This window comes from Meriones unguiculatus, chromosome 6, assembly GCF_030254825.1.
Source record: "Meriones unguiculatus strain TT.TT164.6M chromosome 6, Bangor_MerUng_6.1, whole genome shotgun sequence".
Taxonomy (NCBI): domain Eukaryota; kingdom Metazoa; phylum Chordata; class Mammalia; order Rodentia; family Muridae; genus Meriones; species Meriones unguiculatus.
Genome location: NC_083354.1, coordinates 23,727,763 through 23,745,241, shown reverse-complemented (window position 1 = coordinate 23,745,241; position 17,479 = coordinate 23,727,763). Strand labels below are relative to the sequence as shown.

General features: G+C 50.1%; 1 protein-coding gene across 21 annotated transcripts in view; it reads left to right on the top strand.

Annotated features, from left to right (window-relative positions):
* Megf11 (multiple EGF like domains 11) overlaps positions 1–17,479 on the top strand; it is a 314,659-nt gene that overhangs the window by 240,024 nt on the left and 57,156 nt on the right. For all 21 annotated transcript variants that reach the window (XR_009592252.1, XR_009592253.1, XM_060384901.1 and 18 more), the window contains exons 6-8: positions 4,166–4,412; positions 5,596–5,716; positions 14,472–14,608. Coding sequence is in view for 19 of the 21 variants with exons in the window: in XM_060384901.1 (XP_060240884.1) it covers positions 4,166–4,412; positions 5,596–5,716; positions 14,472–14,608 (505 nt within the window). In the remaining 2 variants the exon portion in view is untranslated. The remainder of the gene's footprint in view (positions 1–4,165; positions 4,413–5,595; positions 5,717–14,471; positions 14,609–17,479) is intronic.

Sequence of the window (17,479 nt, the reverse complement as noted above, 5' to 3'; positions counted from 1 at the left end):
GGCCAAATTGGACAGTGTGTGGCTCCGCACAGGAGCGCAGGCCCCGCTGTAATTGTGCCGTGAGCGCTCTGCTTGCCTTCAGCAGAGTGGATAATTGACTCTCCCAGCTCCGCCTCATTTCCGTTATCACTGTGGGATGGGGAGTTTTTAAGTGAATTTTTCAGACAACTAAAGTCAATCGCTGTGGTCCCTAATATTTTTATTTCCATTGGGTCGGTCTGGGGAGAAATTTCTCTGCCCTGGATGACATACTTCCTCGCTTCTCTGGTCAGAACTGTTTGAGTTAGCTCAGCTTTCCCTTGCCAGGTCGGATGCCGGGAGTCATGTGTCCTCTGATGGCCGCAGGTAGCCGTGCTGTCTTAGTCTGTGTTTTCTGCTTATCTCCCTGCGTTCCTGCTGGGGTGTGGGTGTGTACATGTGTGTGCATGCACACATGTTTGTGCCCGTGTGTTATGCACACATATGCAGAGGCTAGAAGAGGGCATTGTGTATCTTGTCACTTTTTCACCTTCCTGTGAGCACACATGTGTGTAAGTGTGTGTGTGTGTGTGTGTGTAAATGCCACAGTTTGTGCGAAAGTCAGAGGACAACCTAGCAGAATCTCTTCTCTCCTTCCACCGTCTGGGCCCTGAGGACTGAACTCAGGTCTTCAGTCTCGGTGGCAAGCGCCTTTTATCTGACATGCCATCTCACTAGCCCGCCACCTTATTTGTGAGACAGTCTCTTGCTGAATTTGAAGCTAAGTTGGCTGGCCAGTGAGCTCTTGAAATCTGTCTGTCTCCACCCCACACAACTGGGGTTACGTGGTTGGCTATTATGTAGGATTTGAACCCAGGACTTCTTGCCTTCACAGCAGGTGCTCTAGGCCACTGAGCTATCTCCCTAGCCCTGCCTTCTGGGTTTAGGGGCTTCACAAACACTGAGACACAAATACAGGCATGTTCATACACACATCTGAGGTGTGAGGGGCCAGGGCTGTGTTCTCATGACTTCTACAATGTCCTAAGCCTCCTTTATTCTAGCACCATCCCCAAGTGCTGAATTCGGTGACTCTGCCTCAACCCCATTCCATGATAAACCATTTCTCTCCAGAGAGGGAAGGTTACCTCCTTGCATGTTGTATGAACTTTCCTGGCAAGACATGAATGAATGTCTACTTACCTGAGATAGGACATCAAAGTGACAGATTCCAGAAGTGGACTAAAGTAACAATTTCAGCAAAGTCCAACTTGACAAAACTGAGTTTAATGGGCTTACTTCCGGAACATGGGTGAGAGGCCACTGACAGGAGTGAGAGGGCCAAAGCAGCCATGTCACTGAAAAGTCTCACTCCAGCTTGAATAGACGACCACTTCCTCACCCCCTCCAGCACCCCTCTAGACCCCAAGCAGCTGGCAGAAGTCCATATAGCTGGGAGAAAGAAGCAGGAAGGAGAACCGGAAGCCACCTTCTCATCTGGGGGGAAATATCGACAGGCCTGCTCTTGATGGTCCCTTGCAAGTGGTCACAGCTTCTTGATGAAGATGGCTGTGGTCAAGTCTGTTACTCTTGGAAGACAGCGCTCCACAACACGTCGCTCCTAGGTACTTGGGAGATACCAAGTGGACGAGTGAGGGAAGAAAGTGGCTGCTACAAGACCCTGTGACAGCATTCTGCCACCTCCTTATCCAGGGCACAGTTTTGTCACCTGTTGGGTTAGGGCTGCTCTAGAAAGAATGGAGCTCACTGCCAGACATGGCAGCTCACACCCACAATCCTGGCACTCTGGAGGCCAACCTGAGCTGCATAGTGGAATCCTCTCTCCAAACTGAAAAGAAAAAAAAAATTTGTGGAGGTATTGATAAGCACCTGAAAAACAAAATGTCACTAGATGCTTGGTGGGCCCTTGAGGGATTCTGCTAGCTTCAGACTGGCACACTTTTCTGTGGAGCAGCTGCGGGCCCCAGAAGGTGCAGAATCTCTTGTCTGGGGCCTGAGACTGTAGCCAGTCTCTGTGGTGTCGCTGACATCTGCTTTACAGCCACTGCTCTGTTCTCAGTGCCACCTCCAAGCTTCCCATCCTGCTAGGACCTGAACAATCATGGAACGTCTGCGACCCTCTATCTTGCCGTCTGTCAAGCAGGGAAGAAGGTGAAACCTGTGAGCATTAAACACCATTCACGCGGTTAAGACTTCCAGGTTGGGGCCTGACACATGGGGAGATTTAAATATGACTGTCATTACTGTAATGGGATCAGAGCACATACACATTGAATGCTAACTACGTGTGTTTGGAGATAAAGAGAGAGAGGGGAAACGGGGAACAGCTCACTGGTTAACGCACTTGCCGAGATGCCCAGAACTTAAGTAAATGTCTGTGGGCGTGGAGGCCCCTTGTACTTCCAGCTTCAGAAGGTGGAGACGGGGCATCCCAGAGCAAGCTGTGGTGAGTTCAGCCACACCTGTTGACTGCGAGACCCCCCCCTTATTGAGTAAGGGGGAGAGAGTGATTGAGGAAGATTCCTGACATAACTTTGGGCCTCCTTGAGCACGGTACATACACACGCACTGTATGCACACAATCACACAAACATGCATGTATACACACTTACATTCAAAACTGGGAAGGAGAGAAAGGGTGCGTGCACACACCGAGGGTAATTTTGTCAGTCTTTGCACTCCCTGGCCAGGGTTCTAGAAAGCGTGGGCTGGGAGGGGGCGGGGTGCTGCACAGCCATTCAGTTTCTGTCCTGTGAGCCTCTGTCAGTGTGAGCAGAGGCTGTCGCTCTGAGTGGGCTCAGAAACTAAAGCTGACGCCTGCTCATGGCTTGGCCAGTCTGTATGTATCAGTACGCAGGGCACAGGTGAGTAAGCCAAGATGAGGTGGTGGGGACCGGAGACTCAGCGGTCCTGCCTGGCACTGGATGGCCAAAGGCACCGCGCATACTCACAGGCCGCGCCAGTCTCTGCCTCCCTGTGCCTGCTCAGCATCAGAGCACCACAGTGCTCTGCCCCAGGGACACCTTTCCTGTGCCACTGACTTGCCCTTCCCTCTGAGCAGCAAAATCCTAGAAAGCTGGGGTGCAAAGATCAGCCGGCCATCTGTGCCCACGGGCGGCAGGGTCACCTCCACTCCAGCTTGCCCAGAGCTGCAGTGCTCTTTGGAACAGAGGACTTTCGGTGCTGAGAGCAAGACAGATGGTCCTCTGGCAGGCAGACAAGTGAGCCATCTTTCACTGCCCACTTGCAATGAGGAACCCTCACCTGACTGCCTTAACTGGAAGCAATCTTTCTTGCCTTCCAAATTCTAGAACAGTATTTGTGCCTGTCAGTAACCTAAACTCCATTCCCACTGAGAAAAACCTCAGTGTTTGGGAAACATCTTATTTTTGTTGCTTCCAGAATGCCCCCAGAGAGAGGTCAAAGTGGGAGGTGACAGCAAGCTGGGTAACCTTCCTGGGGTTCTGGGCCACTCTATCCTTTTCCGTGGCCTAGAAGGCCGGTTTCCAGAAAGCCATCCGTCTTTGAAAACATTTAATTACAGGGAAAGATCTCCAAGGCTGTCTTTCACCTCCCAGGGATACGTTTCTTTTCTCCTGCTCTTTCTGAAGGAGCTTAGGCAGTGAGGAAATTGAACTGAAGAAACAGCCAGGGGCCTGGAGGTATTCCTGGAAAGGAGGAAGAGGGAAAGAAGAGCAGAGAGGTGGAGCTAGGGGTAGGCACAGTGAATCAGAAGAAACATCCCGGGGCAAATGAATAAGTGAGAGGGTAGACTGTGAGTGGGGAAAGAGAAAAAGAGGGCTGCATAGACTGACCGGAGGCTGGACCCAGCTGGTACTGAGAGGAGCAGGGTCACAGCGAAGGGAGGTGGCCGGAGGGAGCACCGAGAAAAGGTCCAGTTGAGAGGACTGGAGACAGACCAACCAGGGAGGGCTTCCCAGGAACAGAGGGAGGCAGAAAGCGTGGCTAGGTTTGCATTGGGCTGGGACTCGTGGCCTCCATTGAAAGTGAGCTCGGGGCGGCCTTTGAGGATGTACCACCTTCAGCTCCCGTGAACACGTGGTGGCTTGGTGGAACCTGGCCAAGGATTTCATCTACAGCCCCTTTCCCAGGGACGGTGGAGATTGTAAAGCCATGTGGACCCTCATTCTAAGGAGAGCCCTCACCCGTGTGTCCTCTCTTGCAGGCTGTGACAGCGAGCACTGGGGTCCCCACTGCAGCAACCGGTGTCAGTGTCAGAACGGCGCCCTCTGCAACCCTATCACTGGCGCCTGTGTGTGCGCCCCAGGCTTCCGAGGCTGGCGCTGTGAGGAACTCTGTGCTCCCGGTACCCACGGCAAAGGCTGCCAGCTGCCGTGTCAGTGCCACCATGGCGCTAGCTGCGACCCACGCACGGGCGAGTGCCTTTGCGCACCCGGCTACACCGGTGTTTAGTGAGTAGAGAGGGCGTGGGCAGGGGGGTTGGTAAGGACTACTGGGTAAGGAAAGAAGGGATGGGGCGGAGCCAGGGGAGATGAGCCCCTGATGGGAGCGAAAGGCGTGGCCAGGATAACGCATGGCTTGGAGCAGGACAGTGCTGGAGCCTAGAGGCCCTCAGCAGGGCTTTCAAGGCTCTTTGGCAACTTCTTAGCACCCTAGTGGACATGAAGACGAGAACTGAAAGTCCTGGTTATGACATGTGCCATCAGCTAAGGATGCAGGCCACAGGACATCCTGGATTGACAGCCTCTCCTGCCCCAGGGTCTGGTCAGTTACCAGGACCGAAGAGTGAAGCTATGGCCATTAGAATGAGACCCAAGGCAATGATACAAACCTTCCCCATACTCCCGCAGTGGCTGGACCCACACGTGGCAGCTGGGACCCTTTCAGAGCCTGGGAAGGACATGCCTTGGGGTTGCTGGCTCCCCCCTTTCAAAATAGGCAGGGTTTTTCAGGGGCTTGAGAAATGGCTCAGCGTTTAAGAGCACTGGCTGCTCCTCCAGGGCTCTGAGTTCAATTCCCAGCAACTACATGGCAGTTCACAACCATCTACAATGGAAGCCGATGCCCTCTTCTGGCATGCAGGCATACATGCAGAAAGAGCACTCATACACAGAAAATATGTCAATAAATCTTTAGAGAAGGAAGAGGAGAAGTTGAAGAAGGAAATAGACAGTTTTTTGAAGGCAAAATTCATGACCACTTCTTAGCCCCACTGCTCATGCTGTTTCATCCATCTGGCATGCCCTTTCACTCTCTCAGTGAAATCAGCCTCACCTTCAAGGCCAAAGGAAATGGCTTTCCTCTTAGGGAAGGTCTCCTCCCCAGAACTTTCAAGTGCTGGGAGCCCTACAGTTCAATGTTCTATCTGAGACCTGTCTCCCCCTGCTGGCGGTGATCAGAACTTCCATGCTTACAGGTGGAGCGGGGCGGTGGCAGGGGGTGTGTGCGTCAGGCCCTCAAGTTGATAGGTGTAGCTGATTGCCAATGTCATTGACCACACCTGTGGTGGGGGAAGAGTCGGGCGCCAGGTGGGGCTGGGGTTAGCCTGGGCTCACTAGGAAGGCGTGGGGTGTTGGGTCTGAGCATAGGAGGCTTTGGGAATGCTGCTGACTGATACTCTCCCTCCTGACGCAGCTGCGAGGAGCTGTGCCCCCCTGGGAGCCATGGGGCTCACTGTGAGCTACGCTGCCCCTGCCAAAACGGGGGCACCTGCCACCACATCACTGGGGAGTGTGCTTGCCCTCCAGGCTGGACGGTAGGTGGGCCTCAAGGTCTAGGTATAAGAGTCTTGGCATCCATCACAAGACCATGCTTACAGTCATAAGCCATCATAAGACACTCACTAGCAGTGACGAGACCCAGGTCTCGGGTCTGTGTGGCCTAAGGCAAGTTTTTTAGCCTCTCTGAGTAGTGTCTCTCACAGCAAAGGAATTGTATTTTCCTTCATGGCTCTGTCCATGAAGCTCAGTTGTTAGAACGTGTGCCTAAGAGTCATGAAGCTCTGGGTTCAATCCCTAACCCCACATAAAGCCAAGTATGGCTATAATTCCAGCATTTGAGAGGTAGAGGCAGGAGGATCAGAAGCTTAAGGTCATCCTCAGCTATATAACAAGTTCAAGGCCAGCCTGGGCTACATGAGACCCTGTCTGAAAAAAGAAGGTTTTTTAATTAAAAGGGGAAGGGCAGCGTGATGGAGAGATGCTCAGTGGTTAAGAGCACGGACTGTTCTTCCTAAAGGACCTGGGGTCAATTCCAGATACTCACATGGCCGCTCACAACTGTCTGTAACTCCAAGATCTGACACCCTCCCACAGACACACAGACAGGCAAAACTCCAATTCGCATAAGATAAAAATACATAAGCTATCTTTTTTAAAGTTTGGCTTTGTATTTGGGTCTGGGTACCCAAAGGAGCTCCAGGTGTGGCAGAAGGAATTGGCAAAGAGCCACAGCAGGATATGGTTCATCTGTGTCTTGAGATGTTCCCGGACCTCACATATCCATGCTGACTCTGTGGCTCCCAGAATCTGTTCTATTCCTGGGTGTTTCGGGTCCTCCTGCTGCAGCCTTTCCATCACAGTTCTCCAGGGTGGGAACCCCCACTATGGGAAAACAGGTAGAGATACAGCCTCATCCACAGAGGCTTCGGATGATGCTGCCCTCTGAAAAACCTCCGTGACTCTGGTCTCAGCTTTCCCATTACAAAAGATGACTTACCTTCAGTGAGCCTTGCTTGGGTTGGCTGTCGAGATAGGCCAAATCCTCAGGTGAAACTGCAGATCCAAGATGCTTGGCAAACAGCAAAACCTTTCTACCTGCTGATTTATAGCCTGGATGTCACAGACTAACCACAGCCTCCTCTCAAGTGCCAAGCTCCCCCGTCAGCACCTCCCTACAGACCCAGTCCCTGAAAGGCTGCCAGCCCAGAGACTGCCCTCCACAATGTAGCCCCTGTACCATGCCCCACTTCAGGAGGCTCAGCCAGTTGCTCCCCAGGGCCTGAAGACAGGGCTGCTGAGCAGAGCAAGATATTTCAAGGCTTTTGACACCAGGCTCCCAAGGGCAGTCAGGAAGGACACCTGCAAGCCCACAGGTTCTCCCAGACAGAAAGGGGACTGAGGATCCAGCGTGAGCAAATATGGCTACGCACTGGAGTCACACTTGAGCCTCTGGAATGCCGTCTTTAATAAGCTCCCCAGGTAACTCTGAGGAAGGCAGTGTGCAGACACAGCTACACTTGGATGTCACTGATCAAGAGCAAAGAGCTGCCTTTAGCTCACTGGGGTGGGTGAGGGAGGAAGACTCAACACTGGGACTCAGGCTCCCACTACCCCCGCATCTGAGTCAACTCTCGGTGTTGATGTTCTAGGTCACAGGTCACAGACACAACACCAGCCCCAGCTTGAAGAGTCTTGAACACCGTTGTCAGTTCTTTGATAAAGGAGTTACGAGCAGGGGAGGGTAATGAGCTGCCTTAGGCCACAAGGTTGGTTGATTAGGAGTGAGGTGCAGCTAGAACCTGCGTCTCTTAACTCCAGAACCACCCCACACCTGCTCTCTCTCTCTCTCTCTTCCTGCCTCCCTCTCCCTTTTTACCTGTCTCCCTCCCTCCTTCCCCTCTTCTCCTCCTCCCTTCCTCCCTCTCTCCTTCCTCTCTCCCCCCTCCTTCTGCCTGTCTCTCCTTTTCTCCTTTCTCCCTCTCTCCTTCCTCTCCCTTTGTCTTTCTGGGTCTCTTTCTCTTCCTCTTTACTGTTTTCTTTCCTTCTCTCTCTTTCTCTCCCTCTGTCCCTCTTCTCTCCATCCCCTCCCCACTCTTCTAGAAGGACAAAAGGGATGAGATCCCCTCTCTCACCTGCCCACTTCTCTGACTTTTCGGGAAGGTCTCTATCACCAGTCAGGTTCCAAGTTATGCAATGCCCACAGGTGGGGCTCAAGGAAACCCGTCAACCAGGGAGGGAGCCCTGAGCCTGGAGAGGCCTCTTCCGAGTAGCTGCTGTGGGAAACTGAACTTCAGGGATGGGCGAAGGAGAAAGCTGCCGCGCTGTGCTGCGGTGGCTCTTTTCCTAACATGCTTTTCCAGGTGATAAGAAACCTGTCTATAGAAAGCTTTGGTGCTGAGGACTGTGTTTTAAATTTTATGATAGACAATCACATTTCTATTTTTGACATAGCATTGAACTTGCATATTTGCATGAATTATTAATACCCTGGTGCATGCTGAGTCACAAAGCAATGAAGCTTCAGCTCGGGCCTGAGGCTCCTCCTAGGGAGAGCTGGGGCCAAGGAAAGCCTGCTGAGGGGCACGGCCACTTGTCCATATTCTTCCGTTCCCTGACTTGCTGTTTGCCCCCATGGACCTTCAGCCACACATTTTCCCACAAAGGAATGATACTCACCACCACCGCTCTGCTGGGACACTGGGGACAGAGGAGCTTTTGTGGCCCCTCTAGCTTCCCAGGCCCCAACCTCCAAGAATGCCACAGGCCCCTCCACTTGCACGGCTATAATGAGCCCAGTGCGGAGAGGCCCCTGCAAAGAGCCTGGGAGCTATTTTCCTGCTTTTGCTGGGCTCTGAGACCTTGCAAAGAGGGTAACAGGTAGCTAGATGACAGTGAACACTGGGGACAGGCAGAAAGCAGGAATGGCAACCCCTCGAGAGTTCCCAGGCTGACAGTACAGGCTGGATGGAGTGGATACATTCACATAAGCTCACAAGACACTCAAGGCCATCCATGCAAAGGAAATGATGGGCAGGAGGAAGAATGGAACCAGGAGGAGAAAGGGTCGGTGATGGGGAGGGCCAGAGAGGGCTTCCGAAGCTTAGGCTTTGGAGTCTCAGACACTAGTGTTGGAAGGATGACCATAGAGGCCTGTGGCTAGTCCTAGGTTTGGGATCACCTCCACAGCACCTTCACCAGCCCCTCCTCAGTGTCTCAATGAGTTGGGGCCACTGTGGGGTAACAGCATTAATGTGAATACCCAAATGCCGGCAAGACTGAGCCCCCATCTTGGCCCCTTCCTTTTGATCTTCTGTTGAGCAGACACCTCTTACAATGTAGCTGTTCTCCAGAGCCCCACAGGAGCATTAGGTCCGACCAGTTGAAGGACCAGGACCTGTCCCCTTCTAAGTGCTATGTAGCCGGGAGCTCACTACAGTAGAGACCCACCTGACCTTTTTGGGTTTCCAGGCAAAGCGCCTCAGACCACATGGCTCAGGCAGTGGGGATTTATCTTCTCAGAGGCTGGGAGGCAGGGCCTCTGAGATCCAGGCGTCTTCATCAGGCAAGGCTGATGACTTCTGAGCCTCTCCACAGCCTGGAGACAGCCATCTTCTTCCTGTGTCTTTTCATGGCCGTCCCTCTGGCCTTCTTACAGAACCCAGGATCACCAGAACAAAGGTGGTACCACCATGATGGGCTGAGCCCTCCCGTATCGAGTATTGATTAAGAAAATGAACTACAGGGCCTATAGAGATGGCTCGGCAGGGAAGACCACTGGCTGCTCTTCCAGAGATTCTGAGTTCAATTCCCAGCACCCACATGGTGGCTCACAACCATCTATAATGGGATCTGATGTCCTCTCCTGCTGTGCAAACATATATGCCAACAAAACATCCATATACCTAAATAAATAAATCCTTTTTGAAAAAGAAAGAAAATATACTACAGGCCAGTCTATTGGCCAATTTTATGAAAGCCTATAAATTAATTTTAAAATTATTTATTCATTTTATATCCTGATCCTAGCCCCCTCCTTCTTTAATTGAAGAATCCCTGTTGTTGTAAATTAAAAAAAAAAAAAGTGTGTTGGGCTATATCATGTTTATTATTAGCCCTGATTATCACTGCAGTGTTATTTAATTCGATATCACAAATAATAAGACACAGACGCCTGTTAGATTTTATAATTGCCCTTTTTACCTTGACAAGGGCAGGTATTTCACCTACACTGGCTCAATATCCCCACCATCTATCTCCCAGCCCCCATCCAATGCCATCCACCTTAATCCTCATCTGATCTCCCTTCCATCCATAATCCCATGGTACTTGCTTGTATTTTTCATCTGGGCCTTTTCAAGCCATTATTGAAGTCCTTCCTCCCAGCTCACATGGTTTCTTCTCCATGCTAACCCATCGTGGCATCTTTCTGTCTGTCTGCTGTGATTCTCCTGAACCCGAAGCCCAAGAACCTTAGCCATGCCTACCCCACTCTGCCCTGCCCAGGCTGTGTAGGCTGTTTAATCAACATCAGCTGTAATGACTCTGGCAGGTTTACACAACAAGGAGAGGCTTAACCAGAGCTTGGGGTCTAGCATCAGAACAACCCCTAACAAGCCCCTTTCCCAAACGACTCCAGCTGTCAAGTTGACATAAAACTAGCCAGCACACCTCATCATGTCCATCTTTCTACACGGCTTCTGAGATCAAAGTTAAATCCTCATGTTTGTATAGCAAGCACATTGCTGACTGAGGGAACCCACCAACCCCCCACGTATCTGCCTTAATCTCCTTGTGAGGACATAAATTATGGTGGATGAGGTTTAAACACAAGGTTTAAGCTTCACCTCTGCAAAGGCCCCACGTCTACATACAACCGTATCTACACGGTGGGAGTTAGACTGCAGCCCGTGAGTCTCAGGGAGATAAAAATCACAGCAGCAAAGGAACCTAGTGCTTGCTCGCTTCCTCCAAAGGTCATTCTTCCAGCCAGAAGTAGTTGATCATTTATGTGGTCCTGGACTGTGTCATCAGTGTCAACTTTGTTCAGTTGACATTCATTAAGCAATACTCATTAAGACGCTATTCTGGCTTCCTTTGTATCTCTAATCTCACTTATCTTCACAGCTTCCTAGAGACCAGGGGTCACTCCCCCTCCCCCTCCTTTCCTATGTGTGTGTGTGTGTGTGTGTGCGCACGCAGGGAGCTGTACCTGTTCAAGGATGAAGGTACTGGTTGGCATAAGCAGAATCTCGTGTCCAAGATGTCTGTGAATGGTTTTCAGGTTGGAGTACCCTCAGATACCCCCAGATAGTAAGGACAGAATTGCACAGAAGTCAGAAACTCCTCTTTCACCCATGACTCCTTAAGTTCATGGGTTTGGTGAGAAGGCCCTACCATCCCCTGGCTTCTCTCCCCAACTCCTGCACAGGTCCTCACAGTGCTCCTTCTCTGCCCCCAGCCCCCCTCCTCGGCACTCCTCTGTGCCTGCAAAAGGAGATCTGAGCCGAAAGCCTCACACTTAATTCATCACAACTCAATAACAAGATGTGCAAAGATGGCTCTGGCCGAGCAGGCTTTTCCTGACTGAACCGGCTTCTCCCGGGCCAGTGATCATTGGTGCTTAATAACTGTGTGTTGAACAAATTGATTAATTAATTGGGGGATCATCTTCATTCTCCATAAGAGAAATGATTATCTCTGGCACGAGGCTGAAAGGGTGGCAAGAGACTAGACGAGGCTCAGAAGTCTGATGAAGACTGGCGATTTATACGAACTGCTTTTACGGTATATGCCACTGAGCGAAGACTGGAGGGTGGGCCAGAAAAAACGGCTCAGTGTCAGTGATCGAAACCCTGGTCCATGTGCCTTTGGCATCTCCCTCTTGTTCCTACCCAATATGCTTTACTGCCGCTCCTTAACTATTGACTTCAGCCCATAGAAGAAGAGTCAGGGGAGTGAGATGGCTCAGTAAGTTAGGCTACTGCCCTCAAGCCTGACAGCCAGAGTTCAATCCCTAGGCCCCACATGGTAGAAAGAGAAACTGACTCAACGAGTTGTCATACAGTTTCCATTCACATGCCATGGTGTGCGAGGATGTGTGCTCATGCACACACGCACACACAAACAAATAAATAAATAAACTTAAATTTTAAATTATTCATTTAGCTTTAGCCATACACACACACACACACACACACACACACACACCCTGCTCTATACACACAGGGCCTTATATTATATCTTGGTGTTGAATCATCTTTTTTTAAGCTTAAGAACAACTTTACTCATGTTTAAAAGAACTGCAGGGCAAGCAAGGTGTAAATCTTGGCAGCTACCTGGAAGAAGATGGAAAAGAGGAAGAGGGACAGCCGTGCCAGTTGAATTGAACTGGCACGGAGGCCAGACACAAGCAGTCGCCCAGCAGAGGAGGAGGGCTTCGGTGAAAAAGGGACAATATGCCCAGGGTACAGGCCCCATTCCAACAGGAAGACACAAGAGAAGACAGAAGTTGCATCGGCCTGCCTGTGTGCACCTTTACTAATTTATTTATTTAAGCCTGAAATTCCTCTCAGTAAGGTTGAACACATCAGTCCCTGCCTCTCTTCCCCTCTATCTCCCTTCCTCCCTCATTCACTCACTCACTTTTTCTTTGTGTTTTGAGGCACACTTCATGCTTCACACAGAACGCTTGATGCTTCTGTTGTTGTGTGAGCTCTTTGCTTGGCTTACTCACTACTGTCCTTTCCTGTCCTGAAATTCCTTTTGTTTCTCCTTTGATGGGTCCCTAGTTCTTAGAAACCATGTTTTTCTTTTTCTTGAGTAATTATCTTCCTTTCTTCCTCCCTCCCTCCCTCCCTCACTCCTTCCTTCCTTCCTTCCTTCCTTTTCAAGACAGTGTTTCTCACTCTGTAGACCATGATGGCCTTGAACTCAAGACATATGCCTGCCTCTGCCTTCCAGGTGCCAGAATTAAAGGCAGGCACCACCAACACCCAGCCCTTTGGGTTTTCTTGTTTTGTTTGCTTTAACAGAGTATTGTTGTTTGGTTGCTTTTCTGGTTTAACTGGATATCATACCTCACTCTAACTTCCAAACTAGTTATGTACTCAAGGATGACCTTGAACTTGTAATCCTCCTGCCTCCACCTATAGGTGTGTGCCCCTACATCCAGTCTGTTTGATGCTGAGGACAGAACACAGGGCCTCCCGCATGCCAGGCAAGCACTGACCTGCATCACCAGCCCTGGGCATTCCTTTTTGATGAGGGGTGGGGGAATCTTCCAGCTAATTGCCAGAAAGTATTCATGAAGGTTAATGTTTGTGACTGTTCTAACCTGAAATTGTCACGATCACATTCCCTGAATACGTATTTGGTTTGGCAACTATGAAACTCTAGACAGAGGAGTTTGTTTGGTTCTAATTAGTTTGTTCTAAAGTGCTAAAGACCCAGGCTTTACCTCTGAGCCACATCCCTAGTGCTTCTTGGCAGCCAGTTCTAGACTGAAAATTATTTTCTCTCCAAAATGTTAAGGAATAGCTCCACTGTCATCTAATTTCTAACTAAGAGGCCTAACAACTTGATTCCTGGTTTTTGTATATGACTATTTTCTTCTTCCTAAAAACTTTGATTAAGTTTACCTTTAGAAATATAAAACTTTGGGGATTGGAGTGACAGCTCAGTAGTTAAGGGCACTTCTGCTATTCCAGAGGACCAAATTCAGCTCCTTGAATCCGTGACAAGGAGCTCACAACCACTTGTAACTACAGCTCCAGGGGATCCAAAGTCCTCTTTTGGCCTCCTCAGGCATGCACATGCCCATGGCATACATACACATACATATAGAAATTAAAATGTGGGGTTTTTTGTTTGTTTTTTTTTTTGGTTTGTTTTTTTGAGACAGGGTTTCCCTGTATAGACCTGTCTATACAGTTCCCTGTCCTGGAACTGGCTTGTAAACCAGGCTGGCCTTGAACTCACAGAGATCAGCCTCTCCTTGCCTTCTGAGTGCTGGGATTAAAGGCATGTGTCACTACCACCTGGGCTAAAAAAATTTTTTTAATTTTATAAAAATCTATAATGTGGGCTAGAGAGATGGCTCTGCAGCTAAGAGCACTGGCTGTTCTTCCAAAGGACCAGGGTTCAATTCCCAGCACCCACATGACAGCTCACAGCTGTCTGTAATTCCAGCTTCAAGGGATCTGACATCCCATACAGACATATAAAGGTAGAATACTAATGTACATAAAATTTAAAAAAAAATAATCTATAATGTTTTACTCTGATGGGAGTCATATGGCCCCCATTTTATTTCTACCCCTCCAGTCCTTCTCTTCCTCTCCTCCCTCTTCTGTCCCTTTTTTCCTTCTTCATACCCCTAGGTCCCCTCCTTCCCACCATTACTTCCTTTTGGGTTCTCTCTCACACAGTAGCTGGGTTTAGGAAAGGCACAGATGTGAGTGTATCTCCACAGCTGGAGGTTTAATGGGGGGGGCACTCTTCTGTATCTGCTCAGCTATTTTTTCCCACATCCCTGTGAAAGAACTTAGCTCCGCTTTGCCTCCTCAGTGATCTTCCAGGACTCAGGGCGGATAGCTCTGTTCCCCACACATCCATCCCAGCACCTGACATACAGCAGGTGCTAACTATGTGCTGAATAGGTGAGTGAAAGAACTAGCCTGAGTGGACCTGAGAAAGTTGGGGTGGTCCTGGAACCCCAATATTCCTCGGAGTATATAGCCTCAACTTGCTGTCTTTGGAGCCCTACCAAGCCTGTCCTCAATTCTATTTCAGGGAGCAGTGTGTGCCGAGCCCTGCCCAGCAGGGACCTTTGGCCAGAACTGTAGCCAGGATTGTCCCTGCCACCATGGAGGCCAGTGTGACCATGTGACTGGACAGTGCCACTGCACAGCTGGATACATGGGGGACAGGTAAGGATGGCATTAACTCTTGCCTTTGGTGTTCAGTTGTTCATGTCCTCAGCAGCCTTGCAGGGGTACCAGCCACAGCAGCCCTGGCAACCCTCCTGGCTCTTTCCTCCAAAGGCATTCTGAATCCTACCAGGGAAATCCATCAGCTGACCCTTTCTCACCCCTCCGTGCATACCCATCCACAAGCCTGGCTGCCCTAAACTTGCACTAGGGAAGGAGGTGAGCAACAACCTCCTTCCTCCCATGTCTGCACTAACAGTGATGCGGAGACCCTGAAAGAACGGAGACAGCAAAATCAAGGTCCATGTTTTGAAGTTCAGATTTTTATTCTAAAATTGAGTTATCCCTGAAAGATACTGACATCACTTTGTGTGATGTGAGTGCCTGAGAATAGGCTGAACAGGGGTCCAGAGGGACACTGATATCCCTGAATGAAGTCAACCTGGCAGAGGGGGCAGGCCACAAAACCCAGAATGAGGGACTGCCTTCCAGACACAGTTGACCAGTTGGAAGTCAGCTGTGGGGCCAGGACAGCACCGTCGGAGAGGAAAAAGCAAGGAAGGCCCATGTGTCTGAGGCTCTGCAGAACTGGAGATGGAGGGCTACGTGTGTCCACACACCCCAGCCTGGGGAGGCCTGCCTTTTGCCTGGCTCCGTGCAGGTGGATCCAAGTTTCTCTTCTGATCCCTTTATGTTGTTGCTCTTCCGGACAAAGTAAGAGGAGATAAGGTAGGAAGCACAGCTTAGAATAAGCATGGTAGAAACCAGGATTGTCAATCACACAGGCCAGTTTTCTTCAGTGGAAGGAAATGTGCCTGATCACCTGGAATGCTGGAGTGCTCTAACAGCCCAGTGATCCTTTGCTGTTCTATTAGGAGCGCCTCCATGTGAATCCCCCAGGCTCCTGCGCGTGAGTGCCTGTGTGCTTTGCATCTGCCCCCGATAGAATCCATCCTTACAGATCCTTTAGATCCTTTATCAGCCAATAGAATTCAATCTTATCATAAAGGTCACAAGTGCTGTGCTACTTTGCAAATGATGTAGCCAGCCAGCCCTGAAGCTTTGTGTTCAGAATTGTCAAGAGGAAACTTTCCCCCCAAAGTTCTCCTATGTTTAAATGTGTAAGAAAGGTAAGCCATGAGGCCAGTCTCTGAAAGGCCTATGACCCAGAGCCTGCCAACATGGCATCTTCTCAGGGCCTGCAGGGTTGGGGGTGGGGTGGGGATTATCCCTGACAAGATAATATTTGTTTCCTGGTCATCAGCAGGGATCAAGGATGAGTCAGCCAATGAGTCCTTTCGTGTGTGTGTGTGTGTGTGTGTGTGTGTGTGGTGTTGTGTTTGTTTTGAGACAGTATCTCTTATAACCCAGGATGGCCTCGGTCTCACTGTGTAGCCAAGGATGACCTGAACGTCTAAACCTCCTGCCTCATCTCCTGAGTGCTGAGACACAGATGTTTGTCACCATGCTCAGTTAGCGTAGGGCTGAGGGTCAAATCCACAGCTTCCTTGCATAGCAAACAGGCACTTGACTAGCTGATTTACCGCTCCAGCCACCCTTTGGAGCTGACTAACAAAATCAGCATTCCCCCTGCTCTCCCTGGAACTGCCCCAGTCTTTAGTGAGATCCAGAATAAAGCCTGTCTGCTCGCATTGGCTTTATTTGCTTACACCCTAAAGTGCTTAAGCCTGTGCCAGCATCTCCATGGATTCCCTGAAGCACAGAGCACAGGGTGTGGGCTCTGGGGACCCGGGATTAAGTGCCAGGTCCACCTGCCCATCACTTCTTCAAACTCCAAGGTAAGGAAATGTTGGGGACCAGAAGAGGGCCGCTGTGTTCCAGCTCTCGTTCATGTGTTGGACACCAGTGTTAGCAAGCTACCGGGCACCAGCAGAGCCGCCTCGTTGGCTGCCAGTGTTCATCAAGGGCAGAAATAACCCCGCATGTCTCTTCTTAACATCTCAACCCTGATCCCAGAACAGAGAGAATCTCCCAAACCATGGGCCTCCAGCTTGCTTCACCAGCCCGCCTCGGGAGAGTTCGTGCAGAGCGTCGCATGCGCTCGGTTTTCCCGCCTCAACAGGCTGCCTGGTGTTTAATATTTTGTAAAATTGCCTCCATTAATTTTGTAGGTGACAGCTGCATTAGCCCACCCCAAATTATCATGAGCATATTAAAGCCAAGCGGGTATAATAATGCGGGTCTCCTCAGATAGGGGGGATCCAGCTCAAATTAAACACGAAACGTAACTTGTAATTTAATTGAGCAATGTATCTGGTTGTTAATGGCGATATTGGACACATTAGATTGATATGTTAGGAAGGAAGGGTGTTTAAGTAGAAAGTTAATCCCTGCTGTGATTACCCTTCTGTTCCACAGCCGGGTTATTAGTATGCTTTGTGTAAAATTCATTAGCAGTCTTTGCTTGATCTCTAAATAAATAAGTTGTTTAAATTGTGGCTAAGAAAAAAAAAAGTAGAAAGAGACTGACTATGGAAATGGATTAGGTTAGGTTGTCAATATTTCATTGCTAGATTTTTTTTTCTGGGCATGTGGATTTGGTGCCCCTCCCCCGGATTCAGCCAGGTGGGTCACCGTCTGTCCCGCTGGGCATGGGTTTGCAGGAACATTCCAATGCAAGGGAGCAGGTGTCTTCCTGGTGTGAGGTTCTCTCCTGACAGCAGAGAGATCTGAGGCCCGCTGGGCTCAGTGGTCTGTGGAGAAGTCTGGAGGCTGAGCAGGGACTAGCACCTGAGACATGGGTCTCCAGCTGCTCTTGGTGCTTGCCCTCTCCTCAGTCCTCTCCCTCCTCCTCCAAACTCCCCCTTTCTTGCCTGCCACCTGCCCTTCCTCCCTCAGGCACCCTTCCCT